This window comes from Megalobrama amblycephala, linkage group LG10, assembly GCF_018812025.1.
Source record: "Megalobrama amblycephala isolate DHTTF-2021 linkage group LG10, ASM1881202v1, whole genome shotgun sequence".
In the NCBI taxonomy this organism is placed as follows: Eukaryota; Metazoa; Chordata; class Actinopteri; order Cypriniformes; family Xenocyprididae; genus Megalobrama; species Megalobrama amblycephala.
Window position 1 is genome coordinate 8784053 of NC_063053.1, and position 23956 is coordinate 8808008.

The following is a 23956-nucleotide window of genomic DNA, read 5'->3' on the forward strand; positions in this document are numbered from 1 at the left end:
AATGGTTGGTTTAAATTTAAAATAGCTGTTTTTTTTTTTGTTTTTTTTTATTATATTTTAAAATAAAATTTATTCCTGTAATGGCAAAGTTGAATTTCAGTTTCACCTCAGAAATCTTTCTAATATGCTGATTTGGTGCTCTATTATAATTATGCTTTATTATTATCAATGTTGAATTTTTTTTTTTGATGAATAGAAAGTTCAAAAGAACAGCATTTATTTGAAATAGAAATCTTATGTAATAATGTATTTTTTTCTGTCACTTTTGATCAATTTAATGTATCCTTGCTGAATAAAAGTATTAATTTCTTAAAAAAAAAAAAAAAAAAAAGTCATACTGACCCAAAATTTTTGAATGGTAGCATATAAATGAAAATGTCATGTGTGAAGGATAGGTGGTAACAGAAAATGTAAGTTAGTCTTTATATAAATAAATATAGTGTTAGCAGTGTAAATAGAAAGTGGGTTAACTAGAGGCGAAAATGGGTGGGAATGAATTTGGCTAACCAGAAGTTAACAGATGGCCTGTTTAATATCTTGATGTATTTTAGTTTGGAATTTTCCCCTCCAGAAGTTCCAGATTAACTTGGACTTAATGCATGACCCGCTCACTTTGAAGCTACTGAAAGTAAAAAACAGAGTGAGTGAGAGAGAGAGAGAAATAGAAAAAAAAAAGATGTGAGAGGAAACTGAAATAGGATGTGCAAGAGTTTCCTAAGAAGAACTTGCCAGAACTCAGTTTCAACACTCACTCAAGGAGATAAAATGTTCAGGAGCAACACTAGATAGGCGCAGTATCGCAACATATGCGAGTGTACGCTCTCTTACACACAGCTCTGCACCTGCACTTTTGCCATGCTTTCACTTCAACTGCCACGATATTCACACTCTTCCACACACCCACCCACTTTCAAATGCAAGTCCAAAAGCTATGCTTCACTCTCAGTAAAATAGAGCATTCATATCTGCCTCATGCGTTACGTATATCAAGAGCAAAGTCAAAATCATATCGATAAAGTAATAAGAGACCATAGATGCTGACGGAGGCTGTAGCGTGTTCTTGCTATTTAACTGTTGAACCACCCCTTGTTAGTCATCTGTTTGAATTGATGGACATTATGAACACTAATAAGAGTATTAAAATGGCCTTTAACTCAAAATGACACTTGTTTTCCACACACAATTCTCAACATTGAAGAACTTCTCTAATTGAGATGTGAGTGTATTTAAGGAATGTATAAATAAGGCATTTAGGACATATAGAAAAAAATTCATGGATTGTTCGAGAGAAACAGGGAACTAAACTTCAAACGCTCTGAACTCTTGCCTCAGCAAAGGTTTGCGTGAATATGTGTGTATGTGCGTGCATCTGTCTGTCTGCATGTTGTCCCTGAAGATATAATCAGCCAGTTTGTGAGAGGATGTGAAGACTGTATCTTCACTGTGCATCATTGCTTTTCTGATTAAGTGAGTATCTGTGCAGACTGTGCAGTATACGCTGCTCAATCAGATGCGAGATGACTCTCGGAGAGCGCTGTGTATTTGCTTTCCTGCCATGATGAAAGACCTACAAACTCCTTTATAATTATGAAAACATTTGCGTATTGAAATTTAAAGTAAAAAGAGCCAAACGACATTTTTCTCTACAAACGGAATGTATAGTTCAGTAGGAATATGAGAGAAGTCAAAAAGTCATTGTGAGCCTTGGAAAAACGAGAAGTGTGCTTAATTGTACTGAATGTGTGCAATTGTAGTGTACTTCACATTCACAAATGTATATTTAAAAAAAAAAAAATGTACTTGCCGATAATATAATTTGGTTGCACTTTATTTCGATGGTCCACTTTAGATATTCTACTATAAGTAACTTTGCAATTGTATGTCAACTAACTCCCATTAGAGATTGTTTGATTAGGATTAGGTGTTGGTTCGGGTAAGTAGAATAAGTTGATGTATCGACCATCACAATAAAGTGTTACCTATTTAATAAAAATAAAAGACCACTTGAGTATAGTTGAAGAGAGAACACTTAAGTACACTTTTAAAAAGTGCACTTTGTAATAATGTCAAAAGTTTTCATTTTAAATCATTGTGTTTGAAAACTTTTGTCAGGCTTTAAAGAAGTACACTTATTTTGATGTGTTGACTAACACACTAAAGTGTTTTTAACTTTAACTGTAGTGTGTTTTTGACATTACATTTAAAGTTAATCTATTTCAAATGTACTAAATTGCAACTTCACTATTACAAATGTGTAATGAGTGTAAATGTGTGCAAATATATTTAAATACTTGGCAAACAAGTTTCAATAGAAATGACATAAAAGTATATTTTATTTCACTATAGTTGCTTGTCAGTACATTCAGTGCACATTAACCATATTTCAAAGATAGTATAGATGTACTTAAGTCTTACTTAAGTGGGTCAAAAAGCACTTTAAATTTTAGGTAATTGCATTTGATATGAATTTAAATTACATTTTCATTTAATTGCATTTTAGTGTCCGAAAACATTACATTCATTTTGCCCTTAAGTATATAATTTCCATAATAATAACTCTTTTTTTCTTTTAAAGTATGCTGAAGTGTAGTCCTTTTTCACAAGGGGGAATTGCTGTTCACAACCTATTTTACCCCTGTAATGTGATATATTTCTTAGTGAAACAAGATATTCAATGAGATAAAATGGACAGGAATTGTTTGGACTATCAAGTGTAGTTTGCTAAAACAATGCATAAATAGCTATTTGGCAATTAGTTATCCTTCTGACATAGCTAGATTTGAGCAGAAAAGGAAGTCGCTTTAAACAAAAAACATTTTTATAGATTAAAGGTGCAGTAAGCGATTTCTGAGAAACGCTGTTGATATTTGAAATCACCCAAATAAACAAGCCCCTCCCTTCATTGCTCCGCCCCCAAAATGCACGAACACGCAATGCAAGAGTGGATGTCTCTTTATCATAGCTGAAGCGAAGCAAAATGATGCTTTGCAAAAACATAAAGCGAAGATGATGAATGACAAGGAAGAACAAAAAATGAATGTACATATATTAAAGCAAGAGTTGGTTATTAGTCGCCAGCAGCACACCAGCTCCAGACAAACAATGACACCCAAAACTAATGTTACTATAGCTAATATTACAACAACAGCATATCTTGGTTCTGTGAAACAGCAAAACAAATGTTACTCGGAGCAGAAACAACGCAACCTCTACGTCCGTTTTATAGGGTCACTCCAGCGCTGGAAAGCTTCTCTAATATTAACATGAGTATTAAACTTCCTGCCTGATCATAAGCCTTTTTTTGTGATATTCCTCTGAGCTTTTCTCTTTTATAATGTCTCTCAGCCATCTCTCTTTCTACAGTCTTTCTTCAAATCTCCCTCTTGCTCATGAGTGGACACGCCCCCTACTGCTGATTGGCTACAAGTGTGTTGTGGTGCTTTCAACAGATTTCTCAGAAATCGCTTGCTGCACCTTTAAAGATCACGAAGACAAACTATTTAATTCCATTTAATCACGTGCACCGACAAATCATTCATAATAAGGCCCAGAACATCCATTACGAAAGTAAACAGTCCTTTCTGATTTCATTTTGACTTTAAGTTGTGGTAAACAGTTTGGCTTGATCATTTAGTATTTATTAGCACTGCATGGCAAGATCGCTGTCCAGTGAAGTGCAGGAAGGTTTTCATGGTGCGGAGCCGATTTTATCATGCAATTCCTCTTTTTAAATGTATGAAGGTGATGGCCTGGCTTTAAACCTGTTGCCATATCAGAGGCAAACATTTCACTAGCAAGTTCCTAAAAATGTGAGCGAAAGCAGGTTTTTTTTTTTTTATCACATCTCACACACATATGCATACACATGCATGCTCAAAACATACTCTCACCCACCCAATGTGGAGACGTGGTTAACGTGCATGTAGCTCTGCTGTACCGCATAAGCTAAAACATGGTTATTTTGAGTGCCTCGACTGGAGCATAAACAAAAATTAATTGTAGTAACCCATGCAGTTACATTCATTTATAGTGCCCTCATCATGAATACATCCCTTTGCTAAAGTGCAATTTTATGATCATTTTTGTTATCGATGTGGTGGAGAGTCACAAGTTCAAACCACAAAACGAGTTTCTCTGGAAATTAAAAAAAAAAAAAAGAAATTGATCTAATTTAAAATTACACATTGATGTTTGTGAGGTTTGCCTGTTATGTCGTTCTCTTCTATGTAGAGCTCTTTTGTTTGTCCTTGTCTGTGGCTTTTGACACTTGCTTCCCAAAACGGGTAAATTAGGATGTGTGACAAACGTTATACAAAGTAAAAGCTCCTCTTCCCATCCCCAGTTTAGTCACAACTTCCCCAAAAGATCCATGAGAGACTGTATCATGACAACAGGCCTAGTTCCCTCTGCCAAACTCAGGTCACATCACACTGGTTAAATCATCATATCATATAAGCAGAAAGGCTGTCAGTGGATCTGTGTGTGTGCGAGAGGAAGAAATACATCCTTTTATGGGTGTTAATGGAAGATTGCTTTCCTGTATTGACTTTGTTATTAACTGCTGTAATTCATTCACACATTGACACTGAAATCCATATAAACCATCCTTAAAGTAAACATAAAACGCAGTTACGACCTGTTTTACTTAATCGGACACACATTATTAGAGTAGAACAGAATATTCAGTAGGAAAAAAAATGTAGGGTGGCCAATCGGAGCCACGATGTTGGAGGGGACGAATTAAAAAGTATGAGGGATTCTGAAAAAGAAAGTAGTTGTAGAGTTTTGATCAAAGTTTTCAAAGAAAAGCATGTACGTCAACCCAATGAATAGTGCGTATTAAGAACAGGAACGTACATTAAAAATGAAAATCGTCTGCTTGACTGAAGTCATTTGTGAAGTTATTCAGTCAGGACCTTCTTTGAATTTAAGGATGTGTTATGATGCAGTTCTTTTGGTTTCAATAAAAGTTATCTGTCCTAGTTAGTTATTTCCACCTATATTGATTAGATCAAAAATGATTTTTCTCTAGTCACTGGAGACGATTATACTGCACTGGACCACTTGCTGTAAAACTCAAGGCAAGTTATTTTGGAAACACAGTAAAAGGAGTATCTGTGTAAACTGACAGAGAGTAACCTGAAAACAGTCTATCGGTACTCTCCAGTTCAATCACGTGCTTCGGTTGCTGATCCCTGTAGTCTGAATATAAAACAAGAAAAAGAAAAACTGTTTCACTTGTTGTGCTTAACAATTCCCTGTCTGTGCTTCCCTTTCTGTCACTTCTCCATAACTCTTGTCCTTTTTTTCGGTTGGGCCGGCTCGGGTGCTGAAGCTTCCCCTTTTCCCTCGGATTCCCATATTTCATTATTTCTGCTTGTTCCTCTTGAGTCTGTACAAACACAGGCTGAGGCATGGGGAAATCAGCCTGGCACCACAGCATGTTAACCACAGGGCATTTACTCTGAGCTCGAACTGCCTGAAAACCTCAAAATGTTTACTTCATCAGGCTGAACGGGCATCTGAACAATGATCTAGCTTACGATTGGACATTCCATAGAATGTTATGAATATTTACCAAAAGGTTTTTTCCTTATTTGATTGTGTGCTCTTTTTTTTTAATGCTTCTAGGCTTGTATGTCAGTGTATGTGTTTACCACGGTTTGTTGGTCTGGTTTACACCGCTGAGAGTCCTCAGTTTCACAGTGCTTCCTGTGTCTCTGTTTCCTGTTTATCAGTCATTTGTTTCAGAGAAGTGTGATGGTGAATGAGATGGTGATATGGTTTGTGAGCAGACAGCCTGATAGAAGAATCCTCGATGATTCATAAAGAGGAATATTTTTCTTTCAAATACCATTTTTCTCTTTTCCTTAAAGGGAGTTGGGAGCTTTCACCAAGTCATTATGTAAACATGTGTCTTATGTATGTATATACTAAAGCTATTTTTTAGTTACAAGCTACTAACACTGTAGTTTAAAAGTTTGGGGTCAGTTAGATTTAAAAAAAAAAAAAAAAAAAAAAAATGTTTATTCAACTAAGAACTAATTGATCAAAATTGACAGTAAAATAATGTTACAAAAGATTTCTATTTTAAATAAATGCTGTTATTTTGAACTTTCTGTTCATTAAATAATCTTGAAATTCAGGGTTTCCACAAATATATCGTTTTCAACATTGATAATAATAATAAATGTTTCTTGAGCAGCAAATCAGCATATTAGAATGAGTTCTGATGGATCATGTGACACTGAAGACTGGAGTAATGATGCTGAAAATTCCATAACACACTGTAAAAAATTATTTTCATGATTTATCACAACATTTTTTCTTTTGTCAAATCAACTTAAATAATTAATGTGGTTCAGCTAACATAATATTTTGCGTTTCTGTTAATTAAACCAATAACTTTCATTGTATTAACTCAAATTTTCAATTTCAATGAACTCAAAATTTTAAGGCAACCAGGTAACTTACTTTAAGATAAACCAACAATTATACTGTATAATCAGTGATTATACTGTTTTTATACTATTTTTACTATACTATTTTTGATCAAATAAATGCAGCCTTGGTGAGCAGAGGAGACTTTTTTCAAAAATATTTTTAAAAATCTTACCGATCCCAAATTTTTGTACACTGAAGCTACCTGTTAAAATATATGTTAAAAAATATAAGTATATAACTCAACGAAGAAACATCAGTTGAATCAGACTTCACAAAGCTTCAAATGAAAGAAAAAAACACATTTGCAAAAGCATGTTGAATTACTGTCTGTTTGCACGACTGCAAAGCTGCGTGAGCTTTTCTTTTAAAGCAGCAATGTAGCAGCGGAAAATGTTAAATTAGTAACAAGTTTAGATAGTTAGTCACCTCACAGTACTAGTCTACAGAAGACGATATTCAATAAATGCAGTTAATGTTCATAATGTCAAGTAGAATATTTCAGAAATGTGTTTAATGCAATAAAAGATGATGTTTTGCACATACACACACACACACACACACACACACACAAAAGCTGTTAATCATGAAATAGATAAGAAAATAGTTGCTTTGCAGGTGCACTTCTTGTTGTAGAACATTGAGATTTAGCGGTGTTAGTTACCGAGACAGAGAAAATAACCACCCAGCCTGCCACTTTACTTAACAGGCCCACTACCCTCTTTTCCAGCCTGTAATATAAAAGTTGAGGCTCGGAGTGACGAGGAAAACGGGCTGACCTGTGAGATGAATGGAGAGGCGGAGGAATGTGCAGCCGAGGACTTGCGCGTGCTCGATGGCTCGGGGGCCAAAGTGAACGGCTCCCACGCAGGCCCTGACAGCAAGCCGGCCGCCTACCCCACGGCCGGGGGCATCCGCCTCCCCAACGGGAAGCTGAAGTGCGATATCTGTGGGATAGTTTGCATTGGGCCCAATGTGTTGATGGTGCACAAGCGAAGTCACACTGGTAAGCACAACTGCCATCTACTCTTCCCTCCTTATACTATCACTCACAGCTGACAGGGTGCAGGGCTGGGTAGGTTGATCCGCACATAGTGAGACACACAAAGAGACAGAGAGAGCAGGATAGACACAGACGCTGGATGAGTTTTAAAGGCAACCATCCTTTTGTTTATCAGAAACAAGCTGTGTATTAGACACTGCTTGACTTGAATGGATGAGACTGCTAGAAATGCAAATTGATGTAAATGATTAATAAAGATGCAATACTTCAATATGCTGTTTGCAATGTGTTTTTAGTATATTAGGACAGCATTTTTGGCTAATTTCTGCAGTTTGTTGCATTAAAGGGATAGTTTATGCAAAGAAATATATTCTGTCATCATTTACTCACCCTCATGTTGTTCCAAACCTGTATGACTTTCTTTCGGACCCACTTTATATTAAGTGTCTTTAACTACTATGTACTTTTAAGTAATCATTTGATACATTTTTTGGGTTTATTGGGTATTGGGTTTATATTTAATTACTGTTTTGCAATACAACACAATAACAACTAATATAAAGTGGTCCTTTCTTTCTTCTGCGGAACACCAGTTTTGACTTCCACTGTATGGGAAAAAATGAGACATTTCTCAAAATATCTTCTTTTATGTTCTGCAGAAGAAAGAAAGTCAGATTTGGAACGACATAAAGGTGAGTAGATAATGACAGAATTTTTCATTATCCTTTAAAGGCTCACCTGTAACCTAATTAATATGATTATGATCAAAATGAGATGTTTTTGTAACAAAATGTGACGTTTGTTTGTTTAGTCTTCTTTGCGACAATCCAACAAGAAAGAGCTAACCAAGAAGAAGTCTCTCTCAAATGACAATTACTTCAGTATTAGTTATTTTCTCCCTTTCTCAAATTGATATTCTGCTGCAATGAAGCCAAACCAGTGGGTGAGAACATTTTTCAAAAAGGCACTTAACTTCCTCACTTGACAAACTAATGAAACTCAAAATGGAAGAAAGGAACAGTGGGCTAATGTAAATTCAGAAAAGAACGTATAATAAAAGATATAATGAAAAGCTTCCTATTTAAATCAAAATATTCGCAGGAGGTACCGAGCTCCTGAAATGCCTTTTTAATGAGTTTCTTTTTCCGTCTTTTTGCTGCTTCACTGGTGACTCTTATTTTATAGGGCTTTTGAAGAGAGCGCCGTATTAATAGCGTTCTCGGAGAATGCCACAACATTCGGAGGAGCTGGATATTGGTTTATTCCAGGGGCGCTGATCAGGAAGACTGGCTCTCAAACACAAAGTGTTTCCTTCACTTTATTTAAATGAGCTCTGCATTTGCATTGTGATGGGCCGCTCTTATTTTAGAGCTGAAGAAGAGGAAAAAATGAGATTTTCAGATCAAATTGACCCAGGCAGTGGTGCATTACGAAACTGGCAGGCGGCGTCTGAAAGCCTCTTGTTCGATCAGGGCGCCAGTCGGCGCGCGGAGCCAGGCAGCGCGCGCAGAGCGGAGAGCGGCGCTCACGTGCGAGATTCCGCTGGCGTGTTTGATTGAGCTTTGGCGAGAGGCGCTGCGTTGTTGAAGATGTAACAGCGCGGTGGAGCCGTGTAGGACAGTGACCCCGCATTCACAGTGTAATAGCGCTACAGCAGCGGAGCTTTGCTTTCAGAGGGCCGATATAGTATCTCAGACGCTCGTGGCCATTTGTTGCTGGCATTCTCTATTCAAATTAAATACAGTTTGATACAACTACAGGCGTTTATGTAACTTCTATATGTGTTAAAGCATGCCGGGTAACTTATTTGTGAATGCAGGTTTCATTTGTATTCTACTTTATCACACAAAAATATAAAAGAGAACAGGTGTTGTGCTGAATTCCTACCCCCGCCATATTATTACCCCCCTAGTAATGGTAGGTTTAGGATATCGGTGTGGGGGGAGGGGTTAGGGTTAGGGGTGGGGTTAGGATTAGGCAATCAGATAGCGACTTAATTTTGCAGGGATTCGAAATTCGCCACAAGTCACACATTTTTTTTGCGATTACTTTAAACCAACGGTTCCAAAGCAAATTTTGTGGATGTATTTAGTCAGTTTAAAGTCACATTTCAAGTCAAGTCATATTTATGTATATATCGCTTTAATAGGCTACAGATTCTGTCAAAACAGCTTCACAGTAACAAACAGGAAAATAACAGTGTTAATGTTGCAGAATTAATCAGTTATCAAACAAATTCAATCTTCATTTCGTAAAGTAGCCTACATCTATTGATTTATCATACATACGCTTTGCTTGAAAACTGTGCTTCTGGTTTAATATATTGATATTGATCGCAATGACACTCATACATTTTTAAGTGTGGCTTAAGTACATTTTGGAACCACTAGAAAGAACAATATGCTGAAAAATGTAGTTTCTTAATCATCATGCAGCACTTGCAGTATGTAGTAAGTTTACATGAAAATGTCCTAATCCCCAGAGCACATGAGTTATGCATTATCTTTCTTTCTCCTATAGGGGAGAGGCCATTCCAATGCAACCAGTGTGGTGCTTCCTTCACTCAGAAGGGTAACCTGCTCCGACACATCAAACTGCACTCTGGCGAGAAACCTTTCAAATGTCACCTGTGCAACTATGCCTGCCGCCGCAGAGACGCCCTCACCGGACACCTGCGCACGCACTCGGGTAACTCATGCTTTCATCACCTGGATTATTCATACATGATGTAAAGAGACAGACGTGCCTTGATTTCTTCATTAACCTACACTGATTGAATCACTTGAGCCAGTTCGGCAAATCAGCTGTTATTGTGTGAGCTTAAATTGTATAGTGTGATTGAGCAGATTTTTTTTTCCTGACAGTTGGAAAACCTCATAAGTGTGCATACTGCGGGCGCAGTTACAAGCAGCGGAGCTCGCTGGAGGAACATAAGGAGAGATGTCACAACTACCTGCAGTGCATGGGCCTTCAGAATAGCATTTATACAGGTATGTGAATGATAGCATACTATCTCTCTCACTAAAGTGTTTTCTATTCCTAAATAGATGGAAATGTGGCTGACCCATGACCATGGCTTAAATGTGGTTTATTGTCACCATAATGAAAAGTACAACCTTTGCTTTAAATGTAGAGTATTAGAGGACCTAAACCACAATCAACAATGTTCTGGTAGTTCTTTATGGTGACACTGGACAAATATTGCCATTCAGATGTTTGGAGCCATAAATGAACAATTGTATGAAATGATTCGCAGCTATATGTATGCCCGTAATGTCTCAAGGCTTAAAATGTTAGTTCACCCAAAAATAAGTAAAATTATGTAATTAATTACTAACCCTTATGTCATTCCAAAGCCATATGACTTTTGTTCATCTTCAGAACACCAATGAGGATGGTTTTGATGGAATCTGAGAGCTTTCTGTCCCTCCATAGACAGCTACGCAACTGACACTTTGACACTTCAAAAAGTTCATAAAGAGATCGTAAAATGAATCCATATTGAGTGGTTTAGTCCAAATTTTCTGAAGAGACTTGATCGCTTTATATGATGGTCAGATTGAATTTAGGCTTTTATTCACATATAAAATTGATCATTGAACATAAAAGCTCAACCGAACCTGCTTGATGCACGAGAACTAACCAACATTTCTGCATAACACACAAGAATAAACCTCATTGTTTCTCGCACACATCAAGCGAACATGCTTGAGCTTCTGTTTACCACAACTGATGTGTGGCTTTATGAATGTTTATATGTGAATAAAAGCCTAAATTCAATCTGTTCATCCTATAAAGCGATCGTGTCTCTTCAGAAAATTTGGACTAAACTGCTAATATGGATTAGTTTTAGGATCTCTTTATGATTTTTTTTTTTGAAGCGTCAAAGTGTCAGTTGCGTAGCTGTCAATGGAGAGACAGAAAGTTCTCAGATTTCATCAAAAAGATCTTTTTTGTGTTCCGAAGATGAACAAAACTCTTATGGGTTTGGAACGACATGAGGGTGAGTAATTAATGACAGAAATTTTTATTTTTGGGTGAACTAACTCTTTAAGAAAAAGTGGCCCAAGATAAAAAAAAAAAAAAACTCATTAAGGTAAGGGATAGAAAATCATGATGCGTGCCTCAGAGATAGAGGTATATGCCACATCTTAAATGCATGTTCGAAGAAACATCATTCTTCATTATAGTTAGCACCATGTCAGAGGATGAGCTCAGGTTAGATACAGGTATTTGAAACTTATGCGTGGTTTCTTTGTCTTGCTTTCCATAGTGAAGGAAGAGAACAGCCAGAATGAGCAGAGGGAGGACATGCCTGCATCTGAGAGAGCCTTGGTGCTAGACAGGATAGCTAACAATGTAGCTAAGCGTAAGAGCTCTATGCCCCAGAGGTTTGTGGGTAAGAGTTGAAGTTTGTTTCATTGTACAGTACATATCGCAGAAGTTGTTAGATCATCGTCAAAATGCATATATGTCTCTGACTAAAAGAAATAAGACATTGCAGAGACATACAATGATGGGCAGCTCCCTCATTTCATTCTCTTTGATAAGTTGACTTTAAAAAAAGCAGGAAAAAAGAAACACTATAATCATAGCATGCAACGTGAATTTGACTGTTGCTTGTTGTTTTAAGCTTCTACATTAATTTCATTTGCTTTTATAGTAACTATTAGAATAATGTTCTTTGCTACTAAGCCCTTTTCTTATCTTTTCGTGTTGGTGTTTTACTGAAGAGTATTATAAAAATGTAAAGATATTTGAGGCAGAACAATGGAAGAACACTCTGGAGAACTTTTAGGCAACCTGCTGAAGGTCCTTAAAAATAAATAACTTTACTGGCTTCTATGGTTCCATAAACATTTTAACATCCGTGGCTCTTTATAGTGGAAAAATATTCTTTAGATTAATAAAATGTTCTTCACACTGAGAAAAAATGGTTCTTTTGAGAACTGTTCATTGAAAGGTTCTTTCAGGAGCCAAAAATGGTTCTTCTAAGGAAATGCCGCAGAAACCTCTTTTGGAAACTCTATTTTAAGAGAGCACAGCTAAATATATTTTTAAGCACACCCTTAAAAATAAAGGTTCATTATTGGCATCAGTGATTTCATTAAAAGCCTTTAACATCCATTAAAAATCTTTCCATTGCACAAAAGGTTTTTGCACTGAAAAAGGTTCTTCAGATTTTTAGTTATTTGGGGGACCTAAAATGGATCTTCTATGGCATTGCTGCGAAAAACTCTTTTTGGAACCTTTATTTTTCAGACAGTGTTTAAAAAAGTTTATTTAAAAAAAAAAGCCCATTACAATGGGCTTTTTGAGTTCTTACAGAAGCTCCATTTGTTTCCTCAGAGAACTGTCCATTTTGAAAGGTACCTAGAAGTTCTTCAAAGGGTTGTACCTGAGGCCCTGTTTCCGCCTGGTATTAAGATGCGTTTTGGTCAATCAGATCACAAGTGGACAAGGGAGACACATACCCATTTACACCTGGTATTTTAATCTGTTTCTTTTGTCCACTTTCAAAAACCATTCTGTCCTGATTTCTTCGAGGGGAGGGTCTATGGGCGGGTAAATGTATGGGCTTTTTCAGATCTTTCAATCTAATGGACAAAATAAGCTTGCACAATTTACATATGAACGCGCCCAGCTTTTGTTTCTGCTCTGACAGCCGCAAGACCACACCGAACACTGTAAGTGCATGTTAGAAATCAGGAATGGTGAGAGAACATTGTGCTTGGTACATTTTTTTTGTCTTCAAGCCAAACTTGAGTCTTCAGCCGACAAAGTTAAAATCCCGCACTTTCCATAATGTTTACGCATTATGTCAGTAGGCGGAGAGTTGGCGGTCTTTTGTGTCTGATCGAACTCATTCGACCACATGAGCATTTACACTACAAAAGCAATGCGGTCAAATGCGTTTTTGACTACCTTTGGAAGTGGTCGAAAGTGGACAAGCTCAAAACGTTTTACACCCCATTTACACCGATCGACCAAAACGCATCTTAATACTGGGTGGAAACAGGGCCTAAGTGTATTTTCATTTCCACAGTAATAGTTAATACTGTAAAAAGACAAGTAAAATGTCAGAATGAATTTGTGCCTACCAGTAATGGTGCAGAAAGATCCATTGATGCAAATAATTAAAGTTCTTATTTTCCATTTCTCAGAACTCAGACGAGTTAAAACCTTTACTCTTTTGGCTTTCTTCAACAGGAGAGAATCGTTTGTCGGAGCTGTCATTCGAGGGCGGCTCAGGTGAGCTTATGCAGCCTCACGTGATCGATCAGGCCATCAACAGTGCCATTAGCTATCTGGGAGCAGAGTCCTTGCGGCCTCTGGTTCAGACCTCCCCTGGCTCTTCTGACATGGTGGTCAGCCCTATTTACAACCTCCACAAGACACAATCAGCTGAAGGCAACGGCGTGTCTGCTAAAGACAGCGCAGCAGAGCACCTCCTTCTGCTGTCCAAATCCAAATCAGCCTCCGTGGAGAAGGACGGCTCCCCCAGCCCCAGCGGCCAGGACTCCACCGACACCGAGAGCAACAACGATGAGCGGGCGGCCGGGGGAGGCGGGGGAGCAGCCGCAGGTGGTCTCATCTACCTGACCAATCACATGGCTCCAGGTATGCGTAACGGAGGTCTGCCAGTGGTAAAAGAAGAGCAGCAGCGGCATTTTGAGGCCTTGCGGGCAGCAGGTATGGAGCTGGGTATGGCGTCATCGGAGGGGTTTAAGGTGCTGAGTGGAGAGGGAGAAGAATTGAGGGCGTATCGCTGCATCCATTGCAGAGTTTTGTTCCTGGACCACGTCATGTACACCATCCACATGGGTTGCCATGGCTTCCGAGACCCCTTCGAGTGCAACCTGTGTGGTTACCGCAGTCAGGACCGCTACGAGTTCTCGTCGCACATCACGCGTGGAGAGCACCGCTTCTGAGTTAACACAAAGAGACGTTCCACATACACTTGACTATACGTTCACACAAGCATACTACACACACACACACACACACACATGAAACAATTCAACAGAATTTTTTAGACACTGTCCAAACACTGGATGTTTTTTTTTTTTTTTTAGTGTAACATTGATTTGGATATATGTACATACAGTTAGCCTATATATTTCACTGTCTTGTCTATTTTTCTACAATGTTGTGATGTATGACTTCTACTAAAAAAAGCACTGTAACTGAAAATATAAATTAAGTGTTTGAAAGTGCAAAAATTATATATCATTCCATCTAAAAATGACATGTTTTTAGCTGCCCAATAGTTATGAAGACAAACAATAAAACTAATAATAAAATAATGCATACTATTATGACACATTTAAAATTATTTGTAATAGAAGTGATGTCAATTCATCTTCTGTATCTCTCACTTCCCTGTGTTCCAACTGTTATGAAAACCCTGTTATTTTTTCATTTAATTTTAAATATATTATATTTTTTATATTATGCAGCCTGAACAAGTTCATATCATTTTATAATTTATTACACTGAAATTATTTCACAATTTGTCCATTTTATGTAAGATGACTCCCTTTTGAAATGCTCCCCTGTATATTGAACCAAATCTATGGCAGTACATATTGTGCCTGTTTTTTGATGTTTTTATTTTACAGCTTTTTTTCTGCTTGTTTTTTGTATTCTATTTAAAAGTTTTGGCAGCATTTTGCTCGTCCATATTTACATCAACATTCTAGAATATATATATGCTTGCAAAAAATTAATAAAAGATATTTTACATTTGTTCAACCTCTGATAATGTGTCAAGTTTTGTAAAGCAAATTTTGTTTAAAGGGATAGTTCACATCATTTACTCACCGGTATGAATTTTCTTCTTCTGTTGAACACAAAAGAAGATATTTTGAAGACTGTGGGTAACCAAACAGTTGATGGGCCCCATTGACTTCCATAGTATTTTCCCCCCATATTGTGGAAGTCAGTGGGGCCCGTCAACTGTTTGGATACCAGCATTCTTTAAAATATCTTCTTTTGTGTTCAGCAGAAGAAAGACACTCATACAGGTTTGGAACAACTTGAGGGTGAGTAAATGATTACAGAATTTTCATTTTTGGGTGAACAATCCCTTTACATTATAATTAATTTGCTAATACAGACTGAGTATAACACAAACACACAAAATGAACTAATGAAGTTTATGTTTATACTTCACAAACATGTGCTAAAATAATTAGTATAGAACTTAATATAATACAGAAAGGATGTGGCAACCAATCATCACACTAGATAATCGCTTTTTATCTAAATAATTGAGCTAAATGAACATCAAGCCAAAGATGTCTGTCACCTTTCAGATAAATTGCTTGGCAGAAATGTACACTATACAATTCGAGAATAAAACAGAATACTCCTATTGAATACTTATGAATACATTCTTAGGTTAAAATGTCTTTTCTAAACTGGGATTCTTTTCCTAGATTAAGGATAAAATTTAACTTGTAGGGTTGAAACGGCATTTTTAGAACTCTGGAGTTAGAAAAGGAATTACTATTTCTCAGGTGTTAACAAATGATATTATGATTCTAAACTATTTGTTGTCAGGCTATAATATGTAAGAGTGCACAATGGCCAAAGGGTGATGGAGTAAACTGAACAAGAGCATATCTGTCAAGAAAGCATAAGTGACCCTGACCCAAGAACTCACCAGCTCTTCGCAACGACATGCGTGTCCAGATGGCTGCTGTGTGATTGGGTAGAAAGGAGAAGCAGCTGTGGCCAACGCAGAGCCCCCCACGCTTCACTGGGACCTAACCGTGGAGAGAGTGCATTTGCATGAGAGGGATAATCTGGCCAGCACCCCCCCCCCCCCCCCCCCACCCTTCTTACACACACATCACCCCATCCCCAACAGCCTCAATCCCAAATCTCACTTCTCTTTTCCGCTTCATTTCATGATAGTACAGAACAAATAAACCCCACCCATTCAGAGAAACTTTAAAGTTGTCCGCCAAATGAGAGACCAAAATATCAGTCAGGCCGATTAACAGCTCCTTGTGTTTCAAAATCTACAAGATTACATGGATAATAAACTAATAAAATACATTTTGTTTTCTGAACTTTGAGAAAGTTCATTAAGTAAAATGCATGTTTATTGCATTTCAGACCTTTTACAAAAACATCACTACGAAATAGAGTAATGCCATGTCAGCACCAAAGGCTATTTTTGTATCAGGAACAAGGTAGAATGAATAATATAATAAATCAATAAAGTAAAAATTCAGTTTTTAATGAGTTAAAGTCCACCATGTAGTCAATAATTTTTTCCCTTAAAACTCATCTTTGATCACCAAAATGACATTTAAACATTTTTTCACAGGAAAAAAAGGTTAAATGTGTCTTAAAATTGCTTCAATGTAACTACACCCTTGCCTCATTTATTATACGCGGATCTATGAATATGCTAATTAGCTCCGCCTCCACTCCACAGGTAAACGCTTCACAATGGTATCGCTTTTTACAACGTCGGACACATAACAGTAATTAATATGATTAGGATTTTGCTTGACTACATTATCATTTAGCTAATAATGTGTTGCTAATGTTACACAAACCATGTTCCCGGTCGCGAACCAGACAGCTGCCCTCTAACAATCAGTATCCTTAGAAATGCTTTGAACTTCAGTGGAGATAGGCATATAGTTCATCATAACGGCGTTATATATATATTACACCAGCTACATTGCCAAAATCTACCCGCATTTTTTTATATCAACCAAGAAAAATATACCGGGATATATTCTCTTGAGACTCTCCTGCTTCAGAGCGGTCATGGTTAATGATATGCTAAAGCCCGCCAGCACGTTGACGTGATTGATTACAAGATAGTTGTGACGTCACAAACACCCACGATTTCAAACCGCGGGTCTTTTTTTCACAGCAGTTTTAAATAGAAAACACTCAGCAATGGTGTTGACTTATGAATTTGCACATGGTTTGTCTTAAAGCATATTAAAAACACCACATAGACTTGATAGACTTAAAAAACTTGATTTTCACCAAAGGGGGACTTTAACAAAGAGAAGTCCAAGATTTTTTTCTGCTGACATCTCACTAAATACATTCCACCACTATGAAGCATTAAATCATAAATAAACTATGTAGACAGCTTAAGACAAACTAGAAAACATAATAATGCAGATGTTAATATTTGTTGTACAGTGCTGAAAAAGGTTGTGGAGGAATTCGATGTGCCTGTCCTGCTATAGTCCAGCTGTGGGCTACCCCTGCGGTTCTGACAGCCTTCCACTGCTCCTCAGGGATGGACTCACTACTTGCACTGCTGGCTAATTTTACAAAGTTTCAACACTCCGGCCAACCACACAGCCCTAAAATATTCATTAACCCGCTTGACAAAAAGATGAAAAATAAATGACAACCTTTTTTCATGGGCTTCCAGTTTTTCTAAGATTGTTTCATGAAAATTACATGACTGATTCATTTCATGTGAGCACAATCTATAATCGGATGCAGATGAAGACAAGCCAAGAGTCAGAGTTTAGAATTGAATTAGACTGTTAAATCCCACTCGTCTTCTGAGGTGTATTAACAGTTCAGCCTGACTTCCTGTAAGAATGGTTTTGCAGCAACCAAATCAATCAGCCATCTTTCTTTCAATTTTTCCAGACTACAGTCATCAGGTTTCACGTAACACAGACCTTGTGTTTCACTTCAACACAAATCAGTTGTACTTTGCCAATGAAAATGTAATGCTAATGCAGAGGCAGAAAAACACCAAACAAAAAGAACATTTCAGGGAGGCAAGTCTCACTCAAATAAAGTGAGTGAATTCAAAACCGACTGAAAGTACAACTGGCATCATCCTGAGCTTTGCAAAAAATGATTTATATTCTGTAACCTGACCCAAACCATTCATGTTAAAATTCATTCATTGCTTTGCAATTTGGCCTGGGTGAGTTTCCTCACCACTGCACCAGCAACTTTTATTCCTCATGCCATCTGCGGCCACTCAATTAGAGCTCCACGATGCTCCTCTCCATCCATCAACAGTAAATGCATCAAGCCACAGTTGTTATCTGCTTATTTTCTATAATGCATAATTTTTGGTGAGGTTCATGGCTGGTGTGTGGGCTGGAACTCTGGTTTATGAAATATCAATTCTGCTGGTTTCCCTCCATCTTTGAGTTCACCTTAACGTCTAGGAAAATAAAGAATTCATAGATAAGACAGACAGATAGACAGACTGAAAACAGATCAGATGAACTGTCCTCTACAGACATGGTGTAACTGGGAAGAAAAAAAAACTAACCCAACAAACTTTCCTCTAGGAGGAGGATGAAGAGTCCACCTTTAAAACCCCTTCCAAGGCACAAAGCCATTCCTCTGGTTTACCACATGTGGTCCGAGACCGCACTGGCTTAGCAACAGGAAGAGCACTGCAAGAGTTGATCTGTGGGTACTTCTTATCATGAGAGCAGAATGCCTGCAGTGTTGCCCAACTTCCCCTGCAAATCCATTCACCAAGACAGAACACAATGGGAGAGTTGGCCCTAAGGTGTCTAACAGTCTGTCTCTACAGGAGCGAGAGCAGGTAAACATGAAGAGCCGTTGAATTCATTCTGTACACACTGAAGGTAGGGCTGGCTGAACATTGTACTAGCTGACAGTTCCCCTTTGGATAAGTGCATTTATTCAGAGGGAAACAACAAACTCAAGACCCCATGTTCCTTTTTAGTGCAAACTTGGTACATTTCCTCTATATTACAGGGAAAACAGCTCCACTAAATGATGCAACTGTTTTCAGGAAGACACAACTGTGGTATGCTAATTTTGAGGCAATGAATACAGTAAAAAGTTCAGTTTTACCTAATCATGTGTGCTGTTTTTTGAGTCATATCCATTCTTAGTACATGAATACATTAACTTTTATGAAGTCAATAACCATAGACTTTTTTTTGTAAACGAACATGAAAAAGACTTAAGACAAATCAAACATTTATTTCAAGAAATGAACCCAACATCGTAGTCATACTAACATAAAACTCAATCAGTATAATCAGAACACGTGTGCTCAGCGACCACAGCCAAAAGTCTTGTTCCACTCCTCGTATAGCTCCAGATCTTTAGAAGAGACACTGGGCCGCACTGTTTTGAGAGCCTCCTGGAAGTCAGTGTAGAGTATTGGCCGAACCTGTTCTGCCGTGATGGTAGCAATGTCACTAAGGCGAATGCTTCGGATGGGGCCTAGGGCTGCTTCGCGACATAGCTGCGTCATATCTGCCCCCGAAAACCCCTCTGTTCCCTGCACCACTTGCTCCATCTCATCTGCTCCTAGCTGACTTTTCTCACGGTACATGAGGTTGGTCACTATCTGCCGCCGAGCCTCAGCCTCTGGGAGAGGGATGTAGAGTCGCTTAGCCAGGCGACGACGGGCTGCTTCGTCAATCTCTTGTGGTCGATTAGTGGCACCAACCACAAGGATACGATCTTCTGCTGAGGTGGCAGCTCCATCCAACTGGACAAGAAATTCAGTTTTAATTCGACGGGATGAGTCGTGCTCTCCGTCTGTACGCTGAGATAGAAGGGAATCAATCTCATCGATGAAGATGACTGCAGGTTGGTGGCACCGAGCGATGGCAAAGAGCGCCCGTACCATCTTCTCGCCCTCCCCGACCCACTTTGACGTGAGCGACGAGGCACTGATGCTGAAGAAAGTGGCTCCGGATTGGCACGCTATACACTTCCCTATGAGAGTTTTACCGGTGCCTGGAGGACCAAATAGAAGGATGCCTTTAGGTGGACCTCTAAGACCAGTGAAGATATCAGGCCTCAACATTGGCCACACTACAATCTCTTTGATTGTGGCTTTGGCAAACTCTAGGCCGGCAATGTCATCCCAAGCTACCGGGGGGCCATGGTCCATGATCTCACTCATGATAAGTTCAATGATCTTAGGCTCAAAGTTCTTTAAACGCTCATCAACAGGTTGCGTGTCTTGCTGTTTGTTGTCCTTCGAGTAACTCTCTTCCTCTTGCCTTGGCATGGGAGAGACGAATTTGGAGGATGCCCCACGAGACCTACTTGCCCCAAGGCATTTCTTGGTGATTGTAGCAACGTTGGCTGCAGAGCCTCGCTGGCCCTGATGGGAATGTTTTTTTTGCTGGTCAACGATGAACTGCTCTCGTGCTGTTCTAAAGTTAGCACTGACACCCTCTTCTCCTCTCTGTCCCCTCCCTCGCGGTTCCCGCTCGCCTTGTGATGGGAATGAACTTCTGTTGCTTTCACTTCCTGAGCTGTAGAAGTTCTTCCTCTTGGAAGGGTTTGTGGAGGAAAAGAACACAGGCTGATTATGCACATTGGATCCACTTGTGCAACTCACACTAGACTGAGAAACACTAGCATTGCTTGTGGAACTGTTATAGTTATGGCCAAACATAGGCGATCCTATTGGAGCTTTTGGAGCTAGGGTCAAACGCGGAGGGGCTCCTTCAAGTCCTCTGCCCCACTCTGCAGCACCGCTAAGTGGGTTACTGATCCCCCTTCCCATCTCAGCTCTGGGTGGAGGCGCAGAGGGCCCTAGAGCAAGAGGCTCTCGTTTTAATTCAGCAGGAACAGAGAGAGCACTGCCTTTCTCCCCACCTTCACCGACCTCACCACCAACAGTGATGTTAGCATCTGCCGGATCTACTGGGAGAGAGCCACTTTCTGACCCAGCCTGCATCATCTTTTGCACGCACGGCAGATTGAACACATTCTCGAACGTTAGGGATGACTCCCATTTGTCGCTATGGTTCTTTTGATTGCGGGCCAGGTGCAGGGCACTCTCTGCATAGTTGTTTAGCCCGGTGCGTGGGTCGTCTGAGTCCAGGACTGCGGCATACCGCTCTGAGTACGTCCTGAGCAGGCTGGCAGCTCCAGCCGGAGAGAGCTCAGCACTCGCCCATGCATACTGAATGGACAGGATGTGTGCCCGATAAGCATCGGCCGTCTGTTCAGGTGTACAAGAGCCAGACGAAATGTCAAAGGACCTCCTCTGCCACTCGTCCAGGTGTGCTCTGCTCATGCCTGGCCTGCTCCAGCCTGCATAAGAAGTGGGCACAGGATCAATTAATAATGTATAAAAGTAGAGAAGTACCACACAACAATAGGGCTCTTGAAGGGTGATGATAACGCAGGTGAAATAATGATTTTGCAGGCAATATAACTTGAATCCACTTTTTAATGTGCCTATTAGGTTTCCTAAAGCTTTACTTTCCGGTATGAGAGCTTTAAGGCAGAAGTATTGTAATAGTGTTAAGATAATTAGATCATTTAAACTTTAGTTACAAAACAGTGTTACAATCAGTTTGCTTCTTTTGATTAATTTCTGTGAGATCCAGCGAATCGAGTCAAAACTCTGTCTCACATTTTTTATGTATTAAAAAACTATATAGTAAATACTAATGTTTATGATTAGGTATAATTATATTGGTGCATATGATTAAAAATATCACTCTTCCCAGAGTTCATTTAAGCAATGAACAGTGTGGAAAACACCCTGATCAATTTTAACTGTATTATACTTTTAATTCCTTTCAGATAAAATACATAAATATTGTTATACGTATATCAAATATTGTCAAAAGGCAGAAAAGTATGGAGATATAATTTTTTTGCTGTATTTTCCAGGCCTACTGTCTTGGTGAGTGAGACAATCATTTATATCTCTTATAAATTTGTCCTGAAAAAAAAAAAATAAATAATAAAATAAAATTATATATATATATATATATATATATATATATATATATATATATATATATATATATATATATATATATATATATATATGTGTGTGTGTGTGTGTGTGTGTGTGTAAATAGGCCCTTTTTGTTTTAAATTCAAGACAAAGTTACATTCAAAGTTATATTCAATTCCAAATATCTTATGTGTTACCTTCGTTTTTGTTCATTTATTTCTGTAAAGGCAGCGTATAAGAAAGAGTATAATGTGCAGTACCAGTCAAAAATGCACATACTTGACTGAATGTTTCTGATGATGATTTGAAAAAAATTCCATCACAAAAGTTTTTTGCTTAAATGTTTGAAATTAGTTTGTAGACAACTATGAAATGCCTATAAATGTCTTTGCAAAACTGTTGTAATAAAAAATAAAAATAAAAATAAAAAATCACAATTTTTCAATGAATGACTTGGATCAGATAATGAAGAAAAAAGCAGTCAAGAGAAGAGCATAAATGTGAACTTCGTTTGTGCATAAAACCCTCATGAAGAGATTGAGAGTGAGCAGAGATCAAATAAGCTAGATTTTATTTGTTGATCTGTAAACAATTCCTTTACTTTTGTTTGGCGTTATTTCATTGTTTTGGTGACTTATTTTAAAAAGTGAAATGTGTTAAGAACAAAGAATGAGATGTGTGACCAAACTTCTGAATGGTACTTTTACCATTTCATTTCAAGTATAGCCACCTATACCAATGTTAAAAGACAGAAACGTGATAGAAGAAATCCCCCTCTAACAAGAACCGTATTAACAATATAATGATCGTAAATAACGATCCTACGAATAAAGTCTCAAGGGTATCAACACATTGAATGAAATATGTGTAGGACGTTCAGATAGAGAGGACAATGTAGCTTTATCCAAACTCAGAGCGGGAGCTGATAACAGGAACACAAATCACAAATACAGCTTCAAACACACGGCCGTGTTCACTTTATTTTGGGTGAGGAAAGTTGCAACCTACCTCTCTGTTAAACGTTTTTCTTGTGTAAATGCTGTAAAGCTCAGAAACACCTGAAAGTCTATACAACGATACGGAACAAAACAATCATAACTTTGACTAAACCTCGCGCCTCCTGTATGATCTGCGCCAATGTTCGCGCACCAGCGACTTCCGGTTGCTCAGAAATAAGATCACGCGCGCCATCGCCTGGCGAAAGACACTCATTGCGTTTATTTAAGGGAATGTAACTAAACGTTCGCGTTTTCTTTTTATTCTTTTTTTATTATTATTATTATATTTTATTCGTTATATTAATCTCTCACTCACGTCATAACACTGAAAAAAAAACCAGCCTAGAACAAAATTATAAATGTGGCTGGACCCTCACAAAGGTATGATACAATCATAATATTATTTAAAACATTTTTTTTTTTGTAAATCATTTTCACAATAGGGGAGACTGTTATACATTTAAAAAAAAAAAAAAAAAAAAAAAAAATATATATATATATATATATATATATATATATATATATATATATATATATATCCCAGCAAAATAGACTGAAACTGGACATACATGTATTCATATATATATATATATATATATATATATATCCCAGCAAAGTAGACTGAAACCGGACATACATGTATTCATATATATATATATATGAATACATGTATGTCCGGTTTCAGTCTACTTTGCTGGGATATATATATATATATATATATATATATATATATATATATATATATATATATATATATATATATATATATATATATATATGAATACATTTACACGT

At 37.9% G+C, this 23956-nt stretch overlaps 2 protein-coding genes across 8 annotated transcripts in view; one reads left to right on the forward strand and one right to left on the reverse strand.

The window, feature by feature from the left end:
• Positions 1 to 15199, forward strand: part of ikzf1 (IKAROS family zinc finger 1 (Ikaros)) — a 26675-nt gene extending 11476 nt beyond the window's left edge. Inside the window, exons 4-9 of one of the 7 annotated variants that reach the window (XM_048204346.1) lie at positions 7151 to 7447; positions 8104 to 8136; positions 9965 to 10132; positions 10309 to 10434; positions 11718 to 11843; positions 13655 to 15199. In XM_048204346.1, coding sequence (XP_048060303.1) covers positions 7151 to 7447; positions 8104 to 8136; positions 9965 to 10132; positions 10309 to 10434; positions 11718 to 11843; positions 13655 to 14376 — 1472 coding nt within the window. In that variant the 3' untranslated portion in view covers positions 14377 to 15199. The remainder of the gene's footprint in view (positions 1 to 7150; positions 7448 to 8103; positions 8137 to 9964; positions 10133 to 10308; positions 10435 to 11717; positions 11844 to 13654) is intronic. The other 6 variants (XM_048204347.1, XM_048204350.1, XM_048204348.1 and 3 more) reach the window with 6 other exon arrangements.
• Positions 15200 to 19403: 4204 nt separating this feature from the next.
• On the reverse strand, positions 19404 to 23338 carry fignl1 (fidgetin-like 1). The gene is made up of 2 exons (XM_048204354.1): positions 23172 to 23338; positions 19404 to 21505 (listed from the first exon to the last, which is right to left on the reverse strand). The coding sequence occupies exon 2, from the start codon at positions 21486 to 21488 to the stop codon at positions 19497 to 19499; it is 1992 nt and encodes a 663-aa protein (XP_048060311.1). The 5' UTR covers positions 21489 to 21505; positions 23172 to 23338; the 3' UTR covers positions 19404 to 19496.
• Between the last annotated feature and the right edge of the window lie 618 nt (positions 23339 to 23956).

What these genes read in the sequence shown, in the direction of transcription:
- fignl1 (XM_048204354.1), bottom strand. Translation starts at nt 21,488, where the DNA reads ATGAGCAGAGCACACCTGGACGAGTGGCAGAGGAGGTCCTTTGACATT.